This window comes from Oryzias latipes, chromosome 10 (genome assembly GCF_053564925.1).
Source record: "Oryzias latipes strain Hd-rR chromosome 10, Olatipes_Hd-rR_3.1".
NCBI classification, from domain to species: Eukaryota; Metazoa; Chordata; class Actinopteri; order Beloniformes; family Adrianichthyidae; genus Oryzias; species Oryzias latipes.
In genome coordinates, this window is record NC_136246.1 from 32,863,774 (window position 1) to 32,887,430 (window position 23,657).

Below are 23,657 nucleotides of genomic sequence, written 5' to 3' on the forward strand. Positions count from 1 at the left end.
AGTCATGTACTCAAGATTGATAGACTATTTAGGGAAATACAATGAAATAGTGCCTCAACAATATGGCTTTAGTAAAAAACACCAACACGTGTCTGGCCATCTTAGATCTTGTGGAAAAAAAATAATGATGCCTTGAAAGAGATGAATATGGTATTGGTGTTTTTTTGGATCTATCAAAGGCATTTGATACTACAGATCAGGAAAGATTACTCAGCAAAGAAAATGCACTACAGTGTCAGGAGACTAGCGCTTCAGAGGTTTGGGTCATGACGGCTCTCTGACCTCCCTGCGACCTTTAACTCCTGAAATCTGTCTTTGGTATTCAGCACATCACTGGTTTCACCCAAACGCTGCTGAAATACTGCAAACATCATCAATCCTTAGGAGTACAAACTGCAGGTTAATAGAGTAACACAACTCTGGCTTGTATTATATTACATGCACCTATCCAGGTCATGAAAATGGAACGTACCATTGTTGTGTAGGTGTAATGTAAAGGATTTGTAAGTTGAGTGGAAGTTGATGTCTTACGGTATCCTTCCTATGCTTTATGACTGTGAGTTAATGCTGTACGCTCGGGGTGTCCAGGTGATGCGTTTGGGTACGTAGGATTTTCACATAAACTACACGCCGATTTACTAATTTCCTAATTGTAAGTCGTGTTGGAGCTTGATCTTTTTTTAAAAAACAAAAACAAAAAAAGGGCTCCCATCACAAAGCCCTGGGGGACCCCATTAAGAGTTAAAAGAGCATTTCCCAAAGCCCTACTCTTTGTCCTTTAAGGCAGTAGCTGGATTGATTTTATTTAAAAAAAAATTTAAGATATTATAATCAAACATAAACCAAAACATTTTCTGAGCTCCCTCCATGAACTTTCTAATGGGAGGAATAAAGACTCATCTGATTGGAGTTTGAGTTGGTATTGCGTTTTCTCTGCGGTTTAGAGAAGATGGTTGTAAAACAAGGTCTGACTGAGGTTTTCCCATTTCTGGATGAAGAAAAAAGGAGGGTAAAGGTCTGCTTATCAGCAGGATGTTTTGGTCCGTGAGGATAAATCAGCGGCATTCTTGCTTTCATGAGCTGCCAGTTGACCACGAAGGGAGGCCTGGACCTTCCTCCTGCTCCTCTCCTCCTCTTCCTCCTGAACATTACTGGACTGTTACGAAGAGCTCCACCGGAAAAGGTGTGAAAGCACCTGAAGCTGCTGCTGCCAGAAGCCCTTTGTCTCTGGAGGTGTCGGCAAGCTGGATGGCGGAGCCTCAGGGTTTGCTAACAGTTACCTGACAGCTGTGGAAAGGGGCGGGACTTTTGCATGGAAGGCGGAGCCGGTATCATGTGCTGTTTGCCGTGCAAAGCTCGATTTGTGCCAGAACTTAGTCGGGCTGGCCTGTGGGTAGGGATGGGCGATTAATCAATCTGATCAATTTGTACCTTGTTGTCTCATGAGTGAGAGAAGCGTTTCTTTTTATCCAATTCAATACTGTTTTTTTTTTACCTGTGGGTGACTCTATCTCATTCTTGGGTGACTCTAGCTCACCTGTGGGCGGCTGTGGCTCACCTGTGGGTGAGTCTGGCTCACCCTTGGTTGACTCCATCTCACCTGTGGGTGACTCTGGCTCACCTGTGGGTGGCTGTGGCTCCGTCGCAGGGGAGGAGTCCCCAAACCGGGGGAATCTTTACCGTTTTCTTCCCGCTTGTGTCACAGATGTGGGAAGTTGCTTCCTGTCAAAGCCAGCCTGCAGACGTTGATAAACGAGAGGCGCCGTGTTCGACTCCGATAAGATTAAAAGCAGCTATAGATCTGAGGCGTTTAATTATCACTAATGGTCTGTCAGCCAGCAGATCAAACCCCCCCCCCCCCCCCCCCCCACTGCGCTCTTCTTTTCCCCCCTAATTTACCTTTTTATCATCATGGTTTTATGACGGGAGCAGCTGTGCTGTTTGCTGTATTTCTCTCCTTCCAGTCACTCATCATTCCCTCTCATCTCTTGCGAGGCGTCCTCTGCAGGCAGATGTGATCGCCGTCTTTTATTTGTCCAGATGCTTATCCGTCTTTTCAGGAGCACCATCACTCAATGACAAATCCAGGCTTTTTTCTGTCCCCCTGAATCTGCTCCTTAAACTCTGCTTTGGAGGAGGAACTGCCAGTCGTTCTGGTTCTGACCCGGCAGCCCTGGCTGTGTGGGACTGGTTCACACTTTTCTTCCTGAGGCGCTGAAAAGTTTTTCCGTCTCTCTCTCGGGTCAGAGGTTTTCTGCCCTCCAGGAGCTGAAAGTTGCATTAGTTTCTAGACAACAATTCTGACGAACAAAAGCTGTTTTTTTTCAGTTGATGATTTTAATTGTTCCAGCTCTGCTGGGTTTTCAAAACTAAGAAAGCGCAGCAGCGCAAGTGTCTGACGGGCCCCAGCAGCTGGGAGCGCTCGCAGATCTGAGCTTCTTCATAACCTTGAAGAAAAGCTGTGATATGAATGTGAAGCACCTGAAGGAGCCGGAGGAGAAAAACTCTGGAGGAAAAGACGCTTTTCAATGCAGCACGAGTCAGAGCTCTTCTCAGAAAGTTGGCTTCAATTCTGAATTCTCTTTGAATCTGCAGTCCTCATTGTTTTTCATTAAAATACGCCATTGTGTTGAAGAAGCTGAACCAAAATATTAAACACTCCAGATCTTCTGTGGCGGCAGAGTTTCTCTGCAGTCGTCACCGGATGAAGGTCTGGCCTGCTGTGTTCAGGTGCAGCCGGCGGTGTTTCTCCTAAACTCTCTCAACTCAAATCTACTGTCAGAGAAGAAGAATCTGCTCTGATGTTGAGTCCATCTCATCAGCCGGAACGTTTTTTTAGGTTAAGAACAGCACGGCCCCAACCCCAGATCATAATACCTCCTCCTCAGGTTGCGTCAGAGTATCCCATCGTCGCTCCTCTACTTCCGGTGACGAGTTCATTCTAAGGCTGGGCGATGGTCAAAAAAATAATAGTTTTTGTGGTAAAATGAGGATGAAGTGTTCAGGCAGGCTGACCAAACAACGGAAGCCTAAGAAAGCAGAGTGCTGGGCAAATAAAATCCCAATTCAATTTTGGAACAAAAAACTCAAATTTAGCGCTAAAATCCATTTATCGCCCAGCCGTAGCCTGGATTTAACACATCAACTCTGCATCAATTGAAAAATTATCTGATCATCTTTCCCAAACATTAATAGAACAGAAACAACCAGATGGATTCAGACACAGGAATGCTAACGTGCTGCTGGAAGAGAATCCGGCGGATCCAGAACCGGACAGTCTGGATCTCTCCGTGACAGCAGTGGATCTGATCAGAGAGGCAGATATGAAAACTGTCAGACCACCTGCTCAGGCAGGTCAGAGAACCTGGAGCTGACCTTGTGTGCACATGGGTGACCAGTTCATAGACCTGACCCCCCAGTACTGAGCCTGTGGAGATCATCTAACCTTCATGGTTAGGGGAGAACCAGGAGTTTCTTTCTGGTTAATTTACTTCTTTTTTTTTAAATGTTTAGTTTGCATTAAAGTGTTTTTCACTCATTCGTAATTTTTGTGATTTGGAGTCAGGAAAAAGTTCTCCAGATTAACGTCTGAGTGTAAACTTGTATCGATTCTTGGACAGAAACAGCTCTAGTTTGTCTGAGTTTAGAGGAAGCTGCAGAACAGATGACGTTCCTCCGTCGTCTTTGCGTCTAAAACATCTGAGGCTGAAGGTTTGTTGTTGGATGTTTTCCTGTTTGCTGCCAGACTTTCAAAGCTGCTGATCAGGACAACATGAGGAGGAAAAGGTTTTCTTTGTGTTCCTGTTTCATTTGCAGCGAGCAGCCGGCGCTCTGAAGCCGCTAACATGCCGCCCTCTGTGGTTTTTCCTTCAAAGTTGGCGTGTTTGATGGACTCGGTGGGATGCAGTCAGATTTGGGAGATCTGAGGATTGATTTGAAGCAGTTTTCTTCTTTAAAAGGTGTCCTTAGCTTCATAAAGAATGAGCTGGATTATGTTACTCTTCGCTGCGTTGGTGGCGGTCTCTCTGACTCCTGAAATGGGAGTGTGAGATAAAGCCGAGGCCGGGCTGTCAGGTGATGGATGGTCTCGGGCTCGACCTGCTCGCCGCGTCGCCTCTGGGGCGCTGACCCAGATAAACATTCAGAGGATAGATGGATGGAAATGAATGGAGTCCTTTCAGCATCCTTCCCTCCTAAGGAGCACTTTTGGTTCGACTAACCGCAGCAGAGATGCGCTCCGGCTGGCTGCGCTCAGAAAAAGGATCCTCCAACTGTGGCAGGAATATCATTTTTAGCAGGAGGCGAGCAGTAAGGTGAAAAATTGCCTTTTCTGTGAATCTTTTTCTTCAGCTGGGACTGTCAAAAGGCTTCCTGACTGCTGTGGATGTAGAAATGAGTCCAAACTGGCGGCGTTTGAGCTTCATCATCCAGATCCAACAAAAGTGTTCTTTTGCATCAAGAAGGAGAAGGAAGAGCTTTTAAACCCCCACTGCCTGCACGAAGGCAGCATCTCAAACCCATGTCTGCCCCGAGAGCTGCAAATGGACACCATCATAAACGCCATCTGGCTGAGGAGGAGTGACTCCACCTTTCCCACAAACCCACGAGCAATCCTTCCGAAAAACAGGAAAGGAGGAGGAACGGGTAGTGAAGGGAAGAGGTGGGGACGGAGAAGGAGCAGATGGGCCGAGTGAGTCAGGAGAAAGCAGACGAAAGCCCAAAGTGCTTCAAAATGAGGTCATTTGTGACAAAAGAGAAGAAAATCTCAGAAAGACAGAGCGGAGAAGAGAAGCCAAACAAACCTCCTCAAATCTACCGTTCCGTGTTTCTGTCGTCAACGTGTCTAGTTTATAAAACAAACATTCATGCTCGTTTCAGTTTAGGCATTCTCCGTGTTTAGTTCATGTTCCAGTTTATAATATTAAAAGGATCAGAACCAGAACAGAATAATAGAACAGATGAATGCTCATGAATGAACATTACAGACCACAGTGATAGGTTTAAAGGTTTATCAGTTCACAATTGACAAAGCCTTTTGGATAAGAGGTGAAACGTCTTCAAGTTTAAAAACCAAGTCCAGATGACCACCTTTAAACCTGCTGCTGTGATGGAATCTACCTGGATGAATGAGAGTCTTCATAGACGTATCCATTTGCAGAGTACAGTGAGAAAACTGCTGCAAACCGTCTGACAGCAGATTCAGGTTGTGTCTGCATTTCCTCAGTCCTGTAACCCCTATAGACTATAGAACTGTAACAGAGTTCTGACTATTACTCACTACTTTTCTCTATTTTTAAGTTGGAAAACGGACGTCACACATTTTCTGAAGCAAAAACTTGATAAATGTAAGAATTATGCAAAGATTGTTTATGAATCTACTGTGTTCTGATGATAAAAACTTGGATGATTTATAAGAAATAACATTAAATGCATTTTTCAAATGCAATACATTGTGGTTTATATTTGCTAGAATTGATTAAAAAAACACGTTTTTTGCAGACTTCTGGATTTTGGAAAAGTAGATTCGGATACCCAGAAAAAAATGGTGAATGCTCAACACGGTCTCTACTACTGAGTGAATTCAAACCCAACTGTCTTCTCCTTCATCTCTAGGTGGCGATGAAGACAAAGATTTTGACATCCAGAAGAACTCGGGCACCATCACCATCGCCCGAAAGCTGGATGCGGCGCGGCACGCTATCTACAACCTCACGGTGCAAGTCACTGATGGCCATCGCAGCGCCACCACACAGGTTAGAGGCGGAACTGCAAGAAAAGAACTGGAAGATGATTTTCAACATTCATTAAATCCAAATAATGTAGACAATATTTTCTCCCAAGAGAAAAAAACTATGGTCTAAGGGCCGGTTTGTCTGTAGTCCATCTGCATTGCGTCTGCAGTCCGTCTGCATAGCGTCTATAGTCAGTCTGTAGTCCGTCTGCAGTCAGTCTGCAGTCCGTCTGCGGTTAGTCTGCAGTCTGTCTGCAGTCCATTTGTAGTTTGTCTGCAGTCCATCTGTAGTCAGTCTGCAGTCTGTCTGTACTCTGTCTGCAGTCTGTCTGCGGTTAGTCTGCAGTCTGTCTACAGTCCATTTGTAGTTTGTCTGCAGTCCGTCTGTAGTCAGTCTGCAGTCTGTCTGTAGTCTGTCTGCAGTCTGTCTGCGGTTAGTCTGTAGTCAGTCTGCAGTCCATTTGTAGTTCGTCTGCAGTCTGTCTGCATAGCGTCTATAGTCAGTCTGCAGTCCGTCTGTAGTCCATCTGCGGTCCATCTGCAGTCCGTCTGTCGTCTGTCTGTCGTCTGTCTGTAGTTTGTCTGCAGTCCGTCTGTAGTCTGTCTGTAGTCAGCCTGTCGTCTGTCTGTCGTCTGTCTGTAGTCTGTCTGTAATATGTCTGTAGTCTGTGTGTAGTTTGTCTGTAGTCTGTCTGCAGTCTGTCTGCGGTTAGTCTGTAGTCTGTCTGCAGTCCATTTGTAGTTCGTCTGCAGTCTGTCTGCATAGCGTCTATAGTCAGTCTGCAGTCCGTCTGTAGTCCATCTGCGGTCCATCTGCAGTCCGTCTGTCGTCTGTCTGTCGTCTGTCTGTAGTCAGCCTGTCGTCTGTCTGTCGTCTGTCTGTAGTCTGTCTGTAATATGTCTGTAGTCTGTCTGTAGTCTGTCTGTAGTCTGTCTGTAGTTTGTCTGTAGTCTGTCAGTAGTTTGTCTGTAGTCTGTCTGTAGTTTGTCTGTAGTTTGTCTGTAGTTTGTCTGTAGTCTGTCAGTAGTTTGTCTGTAGTCTGTCTGTAGTTTGTCTGTAGTCTGTCTGTAGTCTGTCTGCAGTCTGTCTGTAGTCAGCCTGTCGTCCGTCTGCAGTCCATTTGTAGTTCGTCTGTCCTGCCCTCGTGTACACAAATAGCCAGACAGACCTCTCCTCTTCAGCGAGAATAGCAAAATGAATAACATCATTAATTAATGGACAATTGACGGACTTGGTGGGTTAAATAAGGCAGATAACGTTTGTATTTTGTGGGACACAAAAGAAAAGTGACTTCTCCAGTACAGATAGCAGAACTGTTGAGGTCAGATCTTAAAGATACTGCAGTCTTAAAGAATGTTGCCCCGGGGCTCGTTCAATACCGGGGCTCGGTACCCATCCCTAGTGCCCACGCTATAATGCATGTTAACACAGCGGATAACACCAGCGTCCAGACAGACCAGAGACGCAATGGAGACGGCTGTGAGAAGGACCCCCCACCCAACGTAAGGGAGGCGCAGACGGACCGGTGAAAATCAGGCGTGAGCCTTTTAGCCCAGCTGGAGGTTGACCCTGGTTTTTCTGCTGTGATTTGTTTTATCCTGACATCCATATGTCCTTCCCCTTTATCCTTTACACCTAAGTTAGTCCACTCCAAAGCAGAAAGAGCTCTACAATAGGGTTATGTGTCCAAAAAAAAGCCAGACTCCTAAAGAGTCTGATACCAGAATGGACATAATGAAGCTTTTCTCCAAGGAGAAACTTTAAAAAACTTGACAAAGTTTGCAGAAGTGCTACTCAAGGCAGCTTCAAAGGAGGAAGAGAAGGTCTTAAAGCAAAATGAGGAGAAATGTGGGGCAGCTTCTCTCTCAAGAACACAGGCCTGAACATTTGTATGAAGCCACAAATGCGCTGCAGCTTGGAGATCTGAGGAAAGCTCGGCTCTGCTGGGTTTTATTCTTTGAGCAGCGAGTAAAGCTAACCGCTTTTGAATTCACTTTTTGATCTGGGTGACTTCCTACAAAAGCTACAGTCTGCAGATGAACCTAAACTTTTTTTTTGCTTTGTCTGAACGACATTAAAAAGACACAACTGCACATGAGATTTCAGCAGTCTGACTCAGAAACCACAAACCTCTTTGTTCTGTCTGAGTAAAGTCTGTGTTCGTCTCCGAACTGCAGGCCTACATCCGCGTCCTGGACATCAACGAGCATCGGCCCGTCTTCCTGAAGCCGCTGTACGAGGTGAGAACCCGTTTCATGAAAACACACAAATCTGGCAGCGGACACACAAAAACAGCCTTTTTTTAGTAATTATGGGTGTGTACGCAGCTGTGGACCGCAGCTGAGAAGTGTCAACACTCTATATTCAAAAAGTCCTCAAGCATATTTCTGTGCACTCAGAGCTGATTAACGCTTTCCCAGCAAATGAGCAGAAGAAGAGAAGGGAAAAGTCAAAGCTAGCTTTAAACGACGTTCTTGTTGAGGGTTTTGAAGCAGCGTGGCTTTCCAGTTTGTTTCCCGCCTTCTACATCAGACCCCGTCACCGTCTCTTTCAGGTGAGCATTCCTGAGGACACGTCTCCATGGAAGGATATCCTGCAGATCAGCGCTCAGGACCTGGACTCCAACAGCAAGCTGGTGTTCTCCATCCACAGCGCCGTTCCCCCTGACAGCACCGGGCTCTTCCACCTGGACCCGAAGAGCGGCGTCCTGGTGATGACGGAGCCGCTGGACTTTGAGAGGACCGCCGTTCACACCCTCGTCGTCATGGTGATGTTATGAAAGGGTTGCTTTGAAGGGAATCAAAACCTCCCCCAGACTCTCCTGACAAAACTACATCTATTCACAACATTTACATGTGATTAGGATGCAAGAATTTTCCTTTTTTTAGCGACTGCTGTTATGGTTAGAGTAGGCTCCGCCCACTTTCATAGCTTGTTTTTTGTTGCAACATAAGGAAGTGAATAATTTGACTCTTAAACAAATAAGTATTTTGAAAATATATATAATATTGTTTTCTTAATCTTACAATGAATTTACATAAAGATAACTTCTACTGTTTCTACTGCATTTAGCTTAAATGAACTAAAGTTGAATAATCTGAATTTGACTGATTTCACTTAAAATCTGGATTAGCAGACGTTTCCCCACATGAGCTTTTTTCTTCTGTGCTTTTATTGTTTACAGCAGATGAAGTCGCAGGTGAAAGAAAACAGTTTGTCTCAGATGTTGAAGGGGGGGTCAACGCAGGAAATGAGATGTCGAGACTCTAAAAGCTCCGCCTCTTCTCCCGCTCCTCCTCAGGTGCGTGACCAGGAGATCCCGATGAAGAGAAACTTCGCTAAGGTTGTGATTCACGTGGAGGACTGTAACGACCACTCGCCAGCCTTCCTGAGCCCCCGCTATGAAGCCAGCATCTCTAACCAGGCCCCCACAGGCTCGGAGGTCATCCGAGTCAAGGCCCTGGACAAGGACACGGGAAGCAACGCCGACATCAGCTACTCGCTGCACTCTGGTGAGCAGAGGCCTATTTTTACATTTCATCGCCGCTCGCGGCGTTTTCACCTCCGGTCTGCTTCACATTCACCTGCCTATGCACAAACACACCTGGGAGGGGACAGCACCCCCCCCCCCCCCCCCCCAGCATCTTTTAAAGGTCAGACTCCACAGAAACAAAGAGCTGGAGGTCTCAGAGATGAAGTCTGAGACGCCTGACCCGCTGAAAGACACTCATCTTGGGTCATTATTAAAGCCTCACCCTGGGCTCACACTGCATCCAGTCCGACTTCGATGCAGCCACCGGAGCGGTGGAGCCACGGCAGATGACTCACATCGGCTATGGATGGCTGCAGTCCTGCTGCCGCCCAGCCTCGGCCCTTTTTGTTATCTTTCTTATTAAAAGGATGTGCAGTATCATTAAGGATGGGTTGGTTCTGGACTTCTCAGAGCAGCCTCTCGTCATCCAAGGTGTTAAACGACCGATATGACGCTCTGCCACGCACTTTGTGATACCGTGTCAACGGAAATGATGTACTGTTTACACCGCGATGAAAGCATAGCGAGTAAAGAGGAAAATAGGTTTCCTTTTGAGAAATGTACCAGATACACTTTCCACTCGCACTTTGGTTTAGGTCGTTTAATTTGCCCCAGCTTCACAAAAAAAATTGAAGCCAAAATGGACTTGGAGCACCGGAGAGGCTGGACCGGACTAGATACCGTGTGAGGGCTTCTCGCACAAGTTACGTAAAGACTCTGGCGGCTGCACCACAGCCGGACCGGATGCAGTGTGAACCCAGGGTCAGTCGGGGGGTTGACCTGTACAGGTAGGCAGGTTTTTGGGTTGTCAGAAGTAATTTGCTAATACATTGAACAACAAATTGAAAACAAAATGTACTCAATACTTTGTCATATTTCTGCACATTTGTTTAAAAACAGAAAGGAAATGATCTGAATACTTTTTTTTTAAGTTTGCTTCTCCAGGAAGCAGCAAACCCCACGTCTGAAGCTGCTTTACCTCTTTCTCTGCAGGAAACACCGACAACATTTTCTCCATCGATGCGGAGTCGGGCTCCATCCGTGTCTCCAAACCTTTGGGCCTCCAGCATCAGGACCACTTTCATCTGTCAGTGAAAGCCACAGATCAGGGTTTCCCTCAGCGCTCCGACCTCTGCACCCTCCACCTGCACATCCGCCTCTCCGACCGAACGCCCCCAACCTTCTCCTCGGATGAATACCTGACAGAAATCAGCGAGCTGAGTGCTCCTGGCACCCCAGTGGTGACCGTGTCGGCCTCCAGTCCTGCTGCAGTGCATTATGGGATAGAGAGCGGCAACACAAACGGGACGTTCTACCTCAACCCCTACACCGGGCTGATTTCTATCCAAAAACACCTGGACTTTGAGGACCACGAGTCCTATAGGCTGGAAGTTGCAGCCTCCACCACAGCTGGAGCTTTGTCCAAGACCTTCGTCAGCATCTACGTGATCGACGAGAACGACAACGCTCCGAGGTTTCAACAGAGTGAGTACCAAGGACACATCAGCGAGTCTGCTCATGTGAACAGCATGGTGATGGGACAGAGCAACGCGCCGCTGGTCGTTCATGCCTCGGATGCAGACCGAGGTTTCAACTCTCTGTTGACTTATCAAATCCTCGAACCAGAGGCTCTGAGAGTCTTCCAGATCGACCCGAGTATGGGCACCATCTCCTTAGTGTCTGCTGTCGACTTTGAGGCCAAGGCTGAGTATCACTTCACAGTGCAGGTGAAGGACTCTGGGGAGCTGTCACTGCGAGCAGCAAAGCCTGCCAAGGTCACCGTACGCATCCTGGACCTGAATGACTGCGCGCCGCAATTCGCCACGCCAGTCCTCCAGTCATCTGTCATCTGGCCGGCTGTCAGAGACGCAGAGGTTGTTCGAGTCACGGCCCGCGATGATGACTCTGCAGTCTCATACAGCATCACTGAGGGAAATCTGCACCAAGCGTTCTCCATCCATCCAAATACTGGAGTCATCAGCGTGAGCAACGTGACAGATTTCCAGCCGTTTTACCAGCTGCTGGTCAGAGCCTCAGACGGCCTCTATAAAGACTCTGCTGTGGTCAAGGTCAACGTCACAAACCTGACTGACAGCGATCTGCAGTTCCAGCAGAGGGTGTACTCGGCCGGCGTGTCAGAAAACCTAAAAGCGGTCCAAACTTTAGCTGCTCTCAAAGTCTCAGGATGCTTCTTAAACGAACCTCTGCTGTATTCAATCATTAACCCGATGGGAAAATTTAAGATTTCCCAGACTTCAGGTGTGCTCGAAACCACAGGTGTTGCTTTTGACCGAGAGGAACAAGACGTATATGACATTACAGTAAAAGTGCAGGACATGAGAGATCCGCCCAGAACGGCAACCACTCAGGTCAAGGTCTTTATAGATGACGTTAACGACAACTCCCCGCAGTTTCTGAACTTACCTTTCTCCATGATGATCTCTGAAGACTCTGAACCCGGAGATGTTTTGTATCAGGCCACCGCCATCGACAGCGATCAGGGGGAAAACGGCTCCATCATTTACTCCCTGGTGGAAGACTTTGACTTCTTCTGGATAGATCCAGACGTAGGCGACATATCTCTTAAAAAGCCGCTTGATTTTGAAGCTCTGAACAAATACGTGCTGACGGTCTTGGCCACAGATGAAGGCGAGCCCGGTCTCAGTACCGTTTCCCAGCTTAGTATTCAAGTTAGGAATCAGAGTAACCCGATTTTCCAAACACTACTTTATCCACTCAAAGTTCCGGAAAACGTTCCTCCGTTCACCACTATCCTGCATGTCCAGGCCAGGAACCCCGAGGGTTATCGACTCATTTACAACCTGGAGGAGGAGAACGCCTCCAGACATTTTCACGTGGACTTCAAGACCGGCGTGCTGACGGTGACCAACCCTCTCGACTACGAGAGCCAGACTGCGCACACGCTAACGGTCCGAGCCACTGACGCTGTAACAGGCTCCTTCTCTGAGGCCACCATCGAAGTGGAGGTGGAGGATGTAAACGATAACGCTCCCGTTTTCTCACCGCTAACGTACGCCGCAAACATTGCAGAAAGGCTTCCAGTCAACACGTCCGTCACACGAGTTTCTGCTTCAGACAAGGACTCTGGCAGGAACAAAGATTTGACCTATGCCATAGTGACAACAGGCGAGGACGATGCCGATTCTTTTGAGATTAACCAAAAAACTGGCCTGATTGTCACACGAAAAGTCCTGGATTACGAAGAAAGAAAGCAGTTCAAGTTGAAGGTCAGAGCCACGGATAATGGCTCTGTTCCTCTCAGCAGTGAGGCTTTTGTCACGATAAATATCACTGATGTGAACGACAACCCTCCAGACTTTATAAGCTCTGAGTTTAAAGCCAAAGTAGACGAAACTGCAAACTGTGGTCACTTAGTGGTGAAGATCCAGGCGTCTGATCCGGATTCAGCCGACACCAAAAACCTCAAATACAAGATCCTCACTGGGAATCGGGACAGATACTTCAACATCAACGAGTCCTCAGGAGTCATCTCCTTCTCCAATGTCTGTAAGAGGAATTTGGATCCTTTCTACAACCTGACGGTTGCCGTGTCCGACGGGGTGTTTCAGAAAACAGCGCCCGTCACCATAGACATGATCAACAGCAACAGGTACAGCCCGTACTTCAAGCAGAGCGTCTATGAAGCAGAACTGGCTGAAAACGCTCAGGCAGGGACCCGCGTCATCAGACTGGCAGCCATCGACCCCGACGAAGGGCCGTACGGCAGCGTGGACTACACCATCATCAACAAGCTTGCAGATGAGAAGTTTGCCATCCTCAAAGACGGACAGATCATCACGACGCAGCCGCTGGACAGAGAAAACTCAACCCAAAAGGTGGTTGCGATCAAAGTGATGGCCAAAGACGGGGGTGGCAGGGTGGCGTTCTGCACCGTCAAAATCATTCTCACCGACGAGAACGACAATGTTCCTCAGTTCAAAGCCTCTGAATATCAAGTTTCCATCCAATCAACCGTGAATAAAGGTTCCCCTGTCATTCAGGTCATGGCGTATGACGCTGACGATGGCAAAAATGCAGACGTCACCTACACTGTTGACGAAGCTGAAGAGGTCACAGAGGACATCATCGAGATCAACCCGTTCACTGGGGTTGTGAGTGTGAAGGAGAGCCTGGTAGGCATGGAGAACAGGATTTTCAACTTCAAGGTCAAGGCGCGGGATGGCAGCCTCCCCTTTTATAACTCCACCGTCCCCGTTCAGATGAAAGTGGTTCCTCCTGAAGTCCCCCTGCCAAAGTTCTCAGAGCCCCTCTACTCTTTCTCTGCCGCAGAGGACTTCCCAATCGGTTCGGAGATCGGCTCGGTTAGGGCGGACTCCGACATGCCTCTCATCTACAGCCTGGTGAACGGGAACACAGTGGAAAGCAACAAAGACAAAGTCTTCAGTTTGGACAAGGAGAGTGGAACTTTGCTGCTGCAGAAGCCCATCGATCACGAAAGAACAAAGTGGTACCAGATAGACGTAATCGCTCAGGGGAACCATAACGGAACAGACGTGGCATCGCTGGTCTCCGTCAGCATCCAAGTCCAGGATGTGAACGACAACCAGCCCGTGTTTGACGCCAGCCCTTACAGAGCTTTCCTGACAGAAAACATGCCCGCTGGAACCACGGTCATTCAGGTGAGACGAAGGCTCCTCCTTTCCATGACACGAACAACAACCTTAATCACTTTTGATATGTATGAGCACAGACGATAGAAAGACGAGGAGGATCTGTATGGAGTCCAAGAACCAAGTGAAACCTTTTTGGTTCAGACGCTTTAGAGAAAGTTTTGTTGCTGCAGACCTGAGATGAGGCCTTATTATATAAAACCTCATCAACAGTGGTTCCACAGAGGGTACTCAAAGGTCAAATCTGGCATTTAGTACACAAAAAAAACAAAAAATGGGATTTGAATTGTTTCTTATCTTCTGTCAGGTTGGTAAAGAATAGTTTAGTTGAAGCCGTGGACTTTAGTCCTCTGATGGATCTACTACATGGCCTGCTGAGGTCCCAAAAAGAGCAAAGATTCTCAGCTGACGCCTCATTGCCATTCGCGAACTGCAACACCTGTAACGGCCGCAGAAGTGACCTTTTATGGTCTGTCTTTATACGATGAAAGAGATGTTTTTAAACACCTTCTAGTGACATTTTTCAGATGATGGAGGACATATGTGAAGAAAATTAAGCTTGAAACCACATTTATGAGTTTTTCTCTATTGTAATTGTTGGGAATCAAACGACATACGTTTTTGGATTCTGGCTTAAAACTGCATCGGCATGATTAAAAGACCACTGGAAACTCCTTAAAACTTGGTCAGAAAATGTTAAAAGTGGAACTTTGAGAGAATCTGGGTTTACTGGATCGGTGCTTTTAGGATAACGTCTTCTGTGTTGTAGAAACAGAATCGAAGCTGAATTCAGACGGTTGCTTATTTTTCTCAAACAGACATTTTCTGCTCCATTTTCATCCAAGTCAGGTTCTAAAAAGATCTTGATAGTTTCAGTCCCAGTGACTGGGCTGTGGTCCGTTTTAACCGTTGGTATGTCCACATCCTCCAGGTGACGGCCAACGACCCGGACACGGACACCAACGGTCTGGTGACCTACAGCCTGGAGCCGCTGGCCGATGGCGCCCAGCTGGACATCTCCCAGGTGTTTTCCATCGACGGCGACAGCGGCTGGATCACCACTCTGCGTGAGGTGGACTGCGAGAGAAGCCGGATGTTTCGGTTTAACGTGGTCGCCACCGACCACGGCGGCGAGGTGAAGCTGTCGTCCAGCGTGCGGGTGGAGGTGATGGTGACGGACGAGAACGACAACCCGCCAACCTTTTCCGAGGAGGTGTACCGCGGCTCGGTGGTGGAGAACATCACGCCCTTCGAACCCATCGTCTCCATGACGACCTTTGACGCCGACGTGGCCCTGCAGAACCGCCTGGTGACGTGTTACATCACAGGTGTGTGCGCCCACGTGCGGAGTGATGCGTTTTCATTTTTTTTCTCCCAAAGTTTGTCCGTGCAGCAGGAATAAAAAAGTGTTTACTACTCGTTGACAATCTGCAGCTCGCTGGGATCTATCCAGATAGTAATGAGGTAAAATCAAATCTTTGCTAATCGCTTTCAACTGAGTCATGACATTCAGCAGAAGATTAATCATTGAAAAGGCTGGCGCTGACATGAATACCGACTGGATGCCCTGAAGCAAACAACACAAACAAAGCCATGAATGAATGCAAATCCAGGCGGTTAAACTGCTGCGGAGCGGCTCCCTGACATAACGTCAGCCTGAGTGGGAGACGGCTGTTTGTTCTGGCATCATTTGGAATGGCAGGGTTCCACTCCAGTTTGTCACAAAGCAGCAGAAACTAAGAGCGACGGGAAAGTTGCTCCTTTATGTGGTGAATTACTGCAGAAATGTGACTATAATGTTCAAACAATTATTTTGTTAAAAATACCACATTCTAAAACATTCTTTAAGCTACATCTGCTCCTGCATGTTTGTGGACATTGGCTGCAGCCAATCAGCTCACTCAAAACCGGTCTCATGACCTCATGTTCCGGCCTTCACTGCTTGGACAGCGAGGCCTGTGAACGAAAAAACTGTTCCTGCTAACTTTCATTTTGTCATGACATTTGCAGGAAGTGGAGAATACAACGACAAAAATCGTCTAGTATCAAAATTAGACACCAACTAACTTACCTTAAAACGTTAGATGTGCTCAACTTTATGCTGATGTTTATTCAAAGAGAGTCGACGCTGCAGCCTGGCAGGTCTGATCGATGCTTTGGAAGGACCTTCCGGTGGCTAAGCTACTCAGACGCTCATGCCTACAACATTATTCATTACCATTCATTACAGCTGTCAGCAGGTTGAAGGTCTGCATGCTCCCAGTGCTACCAATGCTGTCCCAGAAACCTGTCGGTCTACCTTCGATTTATTCTACCAGGACCTGTCAGCGCCTCATCAGACCCGAGCTGCCTCTGTTACCATCCGGCGGTTTTACCCTTTAACACCGGAGCTTTGGCTCCAGGGTCGACAGTCTTTCGACTGTAACTCTGTAAGCGATGACGCTTTAAATCAGCAGATCCACAGGTGTTGGATTCAGTTGTTGCCTGCAACGTTTCTAGAACAACTCAGATAAAAACAATGTTTTTGGCGTTTTTTTTAAATAAAATGTTCTTTTTCCTGATGATGGAGGACAAAGAAAATTCAACTTATTTGTGACGTAGGAAATGCGCCAGGCCGGCCACAGGCACCTCTGCTCTAGGGGAGCAATTTCTGATCAATTCCTGCCGCTGTGCAGAAACTATGTCCTAGAAAACGACACAGGTTTTTGGATTTGGCTAGAAACGGCATCATCATGAGGACAAGACCTCTGGGAACGCCTTGAAGACGGATCTAAAGATGTCCGGAGGGGAACTTTGAAGGGTTAAAGCTCTGACTGTTGGGGGGTTTTATTTTACAGGTTTAACTCTTTAATCTGTTGCTTTGCTAAAGTTTAGCTCATATATGTTCAAGTGATGTGACTCTCTTTAAAAAGGAGAGCGTTTGATGAAACCCCTTAAAGTAACTGCGGTTTCACAAAACAGCCTTTTCTTACAGAGGAAACTATGACAGAATATGAAAACAAACAAATACATGAGAATTAAGTGGTAAAATGATGAGAAAAAAGTTGACATTTAACAACTTAATTCAGTTAAAACTTTGCGTAAAAAGGTGTAATTTTATGAGAATGAAGTCCTAAGATTGCAAAAAAAAATTAAACATTTTATGAGACTAAAGTCGTACAATTACGAAAAGAAATGACGCAATTTACCGATTTACAAGAATAAGTCATACATTTATGCTTCACAAAGTTATTTCACAAGGAAAAAGTCATGCTTTTTTGAAAATATAATGTTTCTACAAAGACAATTAAACAATGTCTGTTCAATTTATGTTGTAAACAATTCAAGAATCCGCTTTACTTGTTTCTTATTTAGTAAACTGCATTTACATAACTTTACAACTTTATTTTGAAAACAATTTTTCCTTTAAACTTTTAAAATTATACATTTACTACTTTATTAAAATGTTGACTTTTTCCTGAAGACTTTTTTGTGATATGTTATTTACTTTCTTCAGTCAAAACGCTCAGTTTGATAGAAAACTGACGTTTTTCCTGTCGGTTATCACCACGCAGACAGGACCCTGCAGAAGTTCTCTTGTCTTTGTTTTTCACCTTGACAATTTATGAACATTTGAAAGTAGACTTTTTTAGTCTGCACACATCCTCCTTTAAATCCAGACGCCTCCGGATTTAGCATGCTTTGCTAAAGCAAACCAGAGCTGAGACTCTTTAGGAGTCACCTTGGTGCAAAAGCAGCGTTTCACGCTTTGTCAAGCTCAGTCAACTTTGTGGTGTTTTTGTTTATTAAACTAGAAACCCTGAAGAAATAGTTCATCTGTGGATCAGACTGCTAATACCGGGGCTATCCTTCAAATTAAGAGCCTGTTTTGTGGTAAAGTGATTCCGAGGTGACTGCGCAGCGTAAAAACATTACAACACCTGTCGGACAGGTGTGTCACTGACGGAGGGTCGCCGTCTGCTGTGAGACCAAACAGTTTGGTTGAAGCTGTTGTGTGGTAGAAACCCACAGTCTGCAAACATGCTTCATCGATTCAGGCAGGACAGGCTCCAGCAACCCGTCCTGAAGATGGATGGATTTACTTCTTTATGGAGTGGACAGTTTGTCAATGTTTGTCAATGTGTCTTTATCGCAGACGTGTAAACATAGAACCTTATCAACCCTAAACTCGGTCCATTTGTCTGCATCGTTTCAAAAGTTTTAGAAGCTACAGTTACGTTTCTTGCCAACATTTATAAGAGTTTATACTTTTCTTATTGAAGGTATTGAACAATATATTTGTAAACACAAAGTTTAGCAGTTTCTAGTTTACGATGTTGTCTGAGCAGATATTAGAATTTCCCTTCAGTCCACATGAAAATCATCCAAATGCCACATTTTTATGGATGTTTTTCCACAAGAACTGAACACAGACCTTGTCGTGCAGACGGGGACCCTCTAGGCCAGTTCGCCATCATCCAGGAGGACGAGAACCAGTGGGGTCTGATAGTGAAGGAGAGTCTGGATCGAGAGACCAAAGACAGATTTACCCTGAGAGTGACCGCCACTGACGGGAAGTTTGAGGCCGCCGTCACCGTGGAGATCCATGTGCTGGACCTGAATGACAACAGCCCAACGTGTGAACAGGTGAGGTGTGTCCAACTTTCCCAAAGAAATGTGCCTTTCCTTTATAATCTCTATACTAACAGTGAAGATACAAATTTAAGATTGAATGAATTAAGTAGAATACAAAGTTTGTAAAAAACGTGACGACATGGGTTATACCGGAATAAATAAATAAATTTAGGTAAACATCTAAATTCCTCCTGACTACCAGCTATGCAGACGTATCCTCTGTAGAAGACTTTCTAGACCTGAAAATCTCCGGACTGCTGCATTTTACTAAATGAACTCCTTCTGGGAATCTACAGAAGACATTTGAGGCTTTTCAATGATGTCAAATGTGAAGGGGGCGGGGCTTTGGGAATTCTAGTTTTAGGTGGATTTAAAAAAATGTTTTCCTGGTGGTCAGGAGGTTCCAATCTGGCTACAGACACAAAAACAGTTTTGAAAACCTAATTCTTTTTCTTTCTGATTGAATGTTTCAGATTGGAATGAATACAAGCAGCTTTGCTTTCGAGTAAAGATGCTAGCCCTTCAAAACCAACACTTCATTCCAACGCGTGGAAGCGTTCACGTAGCTTTGACCCTTCTCCACTGGAAGCTTTCCTTCTAGTCTTCACATTATTTCTCCTGCCGTAACTCTTCAACCGTTTAGCTAATTCTCGTTAATCGTCTTGAATAGTTACAGTACGTGAAAGATGGCGCGTGTTTAAGGCGTCTCCGCCGCTGACTCCAGTGTTAAAGGGTTAACTGGGGGTTCATGTAAATGTGTGACTGACTGTTTATCCACCTTGTGATCGAGCGTCGGTACGAGCACCTCACCGAGGATTTACTTTTGCAAAAATAAATGAACTTATGAGTTTTGATGTTCTGTTTTTTTTGTTACAAAAGTCATTTGTCCTGAACTGAGATGATTCAGAATCATTTTCTCAGTCTGGAAGACTCGGTTTTTTGTCTACGTTTCAAATAAAATCCTCGGGCGCTCTAGTGGTCTTCTACGTCCCAGAGCAGACGGGTCCAGGTCTCACAGACGTGCCTCAGACCTCCTGACTGTTCGGATCTTCTGGTTCCAGCTGCTCTACACAGAAACAGTGATGGAGAACTCCTCCCCGCGACGGTTCCTGCTCAAAGTTTCAGCCTCAGATCCAGATGTCGGAGCAAACGGAGAGATCTCATACACCCTCCACGGTCCAGACGCAGACAAGTTCCACCTGGACCACCGGACAGGTGAAGCACTCTTTGGTGTCGAACCCTCCCGTCTGTTTAAAGTTAGTTTCCTGTCCTCCAGTCTTTTGAAGGCTGTCCTCCGGTTCCCTTCATGAACAGAACTCACTTCTAGTCCTTAAGCTTTGACTCTGGTCATTTACCCTGAAGGGAGATCACTTCCATCTCTGTTTGCTCTCACCACAGTGTGACGTTCAGTCGACCTTCTTCTCCAGAAAATGTAAAATGTGTAGCTAGCCCTGATCTTCAAACACAAAAAGATCAACCTTTCCACCAAAATCCTACTTCCTGTTTTTTGTCAGTCAACAAAAATACTATCATTGTTAAATAAAAATAAAAAAAAGCAGGAAATTATTATTAACTATTATTGCATTGAAGTGGGCTGCACGGTGCCACAGTGGTCTTGCCACACAGCTTGAAGGCCTCCAGCTACAGGTCTCGGCTGGGGGACCTGGACCAGAACACCAATGGGGGACCTTTCTGTGTGAAGTTTGCATGTTCTCCCCGTGCATGCGTGGGTTTTCACTGGGGGACTCTGGCTTCCTCCCACCGTCCAAAAACATGTTTCATGGGTTCATTGGTTACTCTAAATTGTCCCTGGGAGTGAGTGTGCATGGGTGTGTGATTGTGGCCCTGCAACAGACTGGCCACCTGTCCAGGATGTCTTCAGCCGTGACCACAAGTGGCCGGCATAGGCTCCAGCAGCCCCGTGACCCAGAAAGGGAAAAAACGGATTAATTGAAGTTATTGTTAGCATGACTTCATCTGGAAAATAAGGGTAAAAATAGAAGAAAATCAGTCAAATTTTTTAGCATAAAGATGCAACAAACAAACGTGTATGATCTAAATGATTACATTTACACTGAAATATCACTGCACTCTGATAGTAATGAGATAACCCCGTCTCTGTAGCAAATCTATAGGCACAAACGTGCTTTTGTGATTAAAAACTTCTTATGAACACAGAACCCACTAAGACGTCATGTAGATGATCGCATACGTCTCTCCTGACCTCTATTCATGCATCCGAGAGGTAAAAATAAAAAGTGTGTTAAAGTTTCAGTCTGCCTCTCCTCAGGTGAGCTTTTAACCCTTGCTGTGCTGGACCGTGAGAGTGACGGCGAGTTCAACCTGGTGGCCAAGGCGACAGACGGCGGGGGCCGATCCTGCCAGGCCGACATCCAGCTCATGGTCCAGGACATGAACGACAACCAGCCGCTCTTCTCCGCCAGCCACTACATGGTGACGGTGTTCGACAACACCACGGTGCGCACGCCCGTCGCCGTCATCTACGCCAAAGACCCAGACGCCGGTGAGCCACATCCTGATGCTCGCTGCAGTGAGGACTTGAGCCTTTTGACTGCAGCTGAGACCGCAGAGAAGGTCCCATTGTTCCTGTCAGGTCACAACTTGTCCCGTTAAAACCTTTGTCCTGGTATCACCAGTCCTTTACAGAACTCCCAACAGGCCCTTCTTTGTGTTTGTGTTTGAGCTGAGCGCAAACATAATGCAGGACTAATCCAGAGATTTGGTGCTGGTGCTTTTTCACCGTCTTCGCAGCTGTGTCGGGGCTGGTTTGTTGCATAAATCAGCTTCAATCTTTTTAGCTCAGCCTTGTTAGACTTTAGCTGCCCTGAAAAATGTTAAATTTCATCTGAACTCATGACCACCACCGGAGAGCAAGTGTCTGGATTGTTTTAGGTCATCTTTCAAATGTTCCTGCAGAATTTTAATCTGAAGGTTGAACTTCAAAACATCGACTTTACAGGAAAACTGGACTGAGCGACGTCATCCATAGAAAATGGTTCACTTCCAGCTCCAACCAAATGAAACCAATTCAGTCGCAATGTTTTTGCGATACAGACGCCGCCGTCTTGGCAGTTGATCCAAGTTGCACTGAGTCAACATTTCTAAGATGAGCTCAACCACTGTCACTGATCAGGAGTGATCTTGTTTTTAAACATTTTGAACGGTGGACGTGGGCGCCAGCAGGCTTCACCTACGTTTATTGAGGAACCTGATTGGACAGTTTGTACCTTGATAAACTACAGAAAAACACCGACCAATAGAATGACTGAGTACCAGCTGTTTATTTCTCTATAGAAGGGATTTCGGCTTCTTGGAGCCAGCAGGTACTTCCTGTTTGGAAATCCAGAGGGGAGGAGTCACTCAGTCCAGTTCTCTTTTACAGTCAATGATATAATCCCCTCCTCGTTGTTCTCCTTACTCACACCATGCACCCCTACCCTTCACTATATCCATGAACGGTTGTCCTTTCTCCACAGACCCCAGCGCTCAGACCCTCATTCTGTCCTACTAAAGATTCTAGATGAGAATTTTTGCAGCAGGTTAGCTACATGAAACTGTATGTCGACGACAGTGTAGTTTTCATCTTAGCATCTTGGTTTCCTTCCTTGTGTGTGCTCATTCCAGGCCAGCTCATCTATGACTTCATGTACCGAGGACGTCACATCTCAGTCGAGGTTAAAGATCTTCTCGTTTTTGTACGAGTTTGCCTTCAAGAGGGGAAGAAAATGTTTCGTTAATGTCTTTAAAAACATTTCATGATGAGCTGAGATGTTAGTTCTTGTTCCGTGTTCAAAGCATAAAGCGGATGTGAGGGGGATGATCCAACCTTGGGGTCACATGGGCTTTTTTGGTTTATATGTGGCTCATTTGAAGTCTGAAGGTCAAGGTCTGGCCTTGACAGCACAGTGTGAAACCAAACCCAAGTTTGGTGCACAATTCTCTGAGCAACTGAATTCATCTTTGAGCCCTTATATCCCCACCAGCACAGCTGAAGGATCTTAATTCCTCTAGAGGAAGGGTGCAGGGAAGTGGAAGGAACCTTTAAAAAAATAAAAGCTGCAAAGACTAGACTACAAACAAATAGATGAGAGAAAAAAGCCCTTTCTTCTCATTGGCTTCTAGAAAAACAGCCAAAGTCTGGATCAGGCCTCAGTAAAGGTCTTTTTTGTGCATTATGGATCCAAACTCCTTTGTTTTAACAAGCAGAGTTTATGACGTCAGAAAATACTATGAGCTCCAAAGTTTCTTTTATTTACAGATAAACAAACCCCAGGCAGTCGGCGTGTGCGTCTCGTTTTTGTCCTTAAGCGCTCCTGATTGTGCGCTCTCGTTCTTCCCTCTAAACGGTTTAGCTGAACATATATCGGGCGATTCCAGACCAATTTTCCTGTTGCTGGTGTGTTGGAACGCCTCGGCGCCGCAGGCGGTTCTGTGTTCATTTGCAGCCTCTGATGCTCTTTTGGTCTCCAGTTATTGGGCCGCGAATGGGGGCTGTTTTATTTTTTTTTCCCTCACTGGTACGGGCTGCAGGGCTTTGAAGTGCGATTGAAATGCTGCTCAGAGTTTACACAAACACACCCACAAAATGCAGCTTCTGCTTGTGTAACAGCTGCGGTACAAAGAGCAGAACACGCACACCACTCCCTCATGCCTGCTGCAGCATGCCTCCCCGCTCGCGCCAAACTTTTCTCACAGACGGATCTCAGGCAGCAGGCCCATCGTCTGCTGCCGTCTGATGGTTTGTCGGGGTTTGGACGGAGAAACCAGCACATGTGACAAAAGGACAGTTTAACACTGATCCACGCAGATCCAGCAGTTAAGCTGCTGGCACATCCTCCGGCTGCTCTGATTCAGGAGAAACAGTCAGACGGGTTTTAATCTCCGTCTGAGTTTAATCCCGTCGGTCTCGGCAGCAGATCCTGGATCCCGCAAACCTGTCAGCCTTGCTGAGTCAGCTTTTTTAGTGTTCAGGCGTTGGATTGGTGGAGAACTTTCTTCCTTTATAACATCCCAGAGGCTGTTCATGGACAGAAGTGGTGAAGGCGTGTTAATAAAGTTTTATTTTTCCACCTTTGTGTGTGTGATGAATGACTGATTGTCTGTGCT

The 23,657-nt window shown here is 46.2% G+C and overlaps 1 protein-coding gene across 1 annotated transcript in view; it reads left to right on the plus strand.

The window, feature by feature from the left end:
- Positions 1-23,657, plus strand: part of fat2 (FAT atypical cadherin 2) — a 93,917-nt gene that overhangs the window by 36,764 nt on the left and 33,496 nt on the right. Inside the window, exons 7-15 of the mRNA XM_023959404.2 lie at positions 5,614-5,753; positions 7,910-7,972; positions 8,287-8,499; positions 9,034-9,244; positions 10,258-13,925; positions 14,848-15,244; positions 18,343-18,542; positions 19,592-19,745; positions 20,821-21,054. Of these exons, the coding sequence (XP_023815172.1) occupies positions 5,614-5,753; positions 7,910-7,972; positions 8,287-8,499; positions 9,034-9,244; positions 10,258-13,925; positions 14,848-15,244; positions 18,343-18,542; positions 19,592-19,745; positions 20,821-21,054 (5,280 nt within the window). The remainder of the gene's footprint in view (positions 1-5,613; positions 5,754-7,909; positions 7,973-8,286; positions 8,500-9,033; positions 9,245-10,257; positions 13,926-14,847; positions 15,245-18,342; positions 18,543-19,591; positions 19,746-20,820; positions 21,055-23,657) is intronic.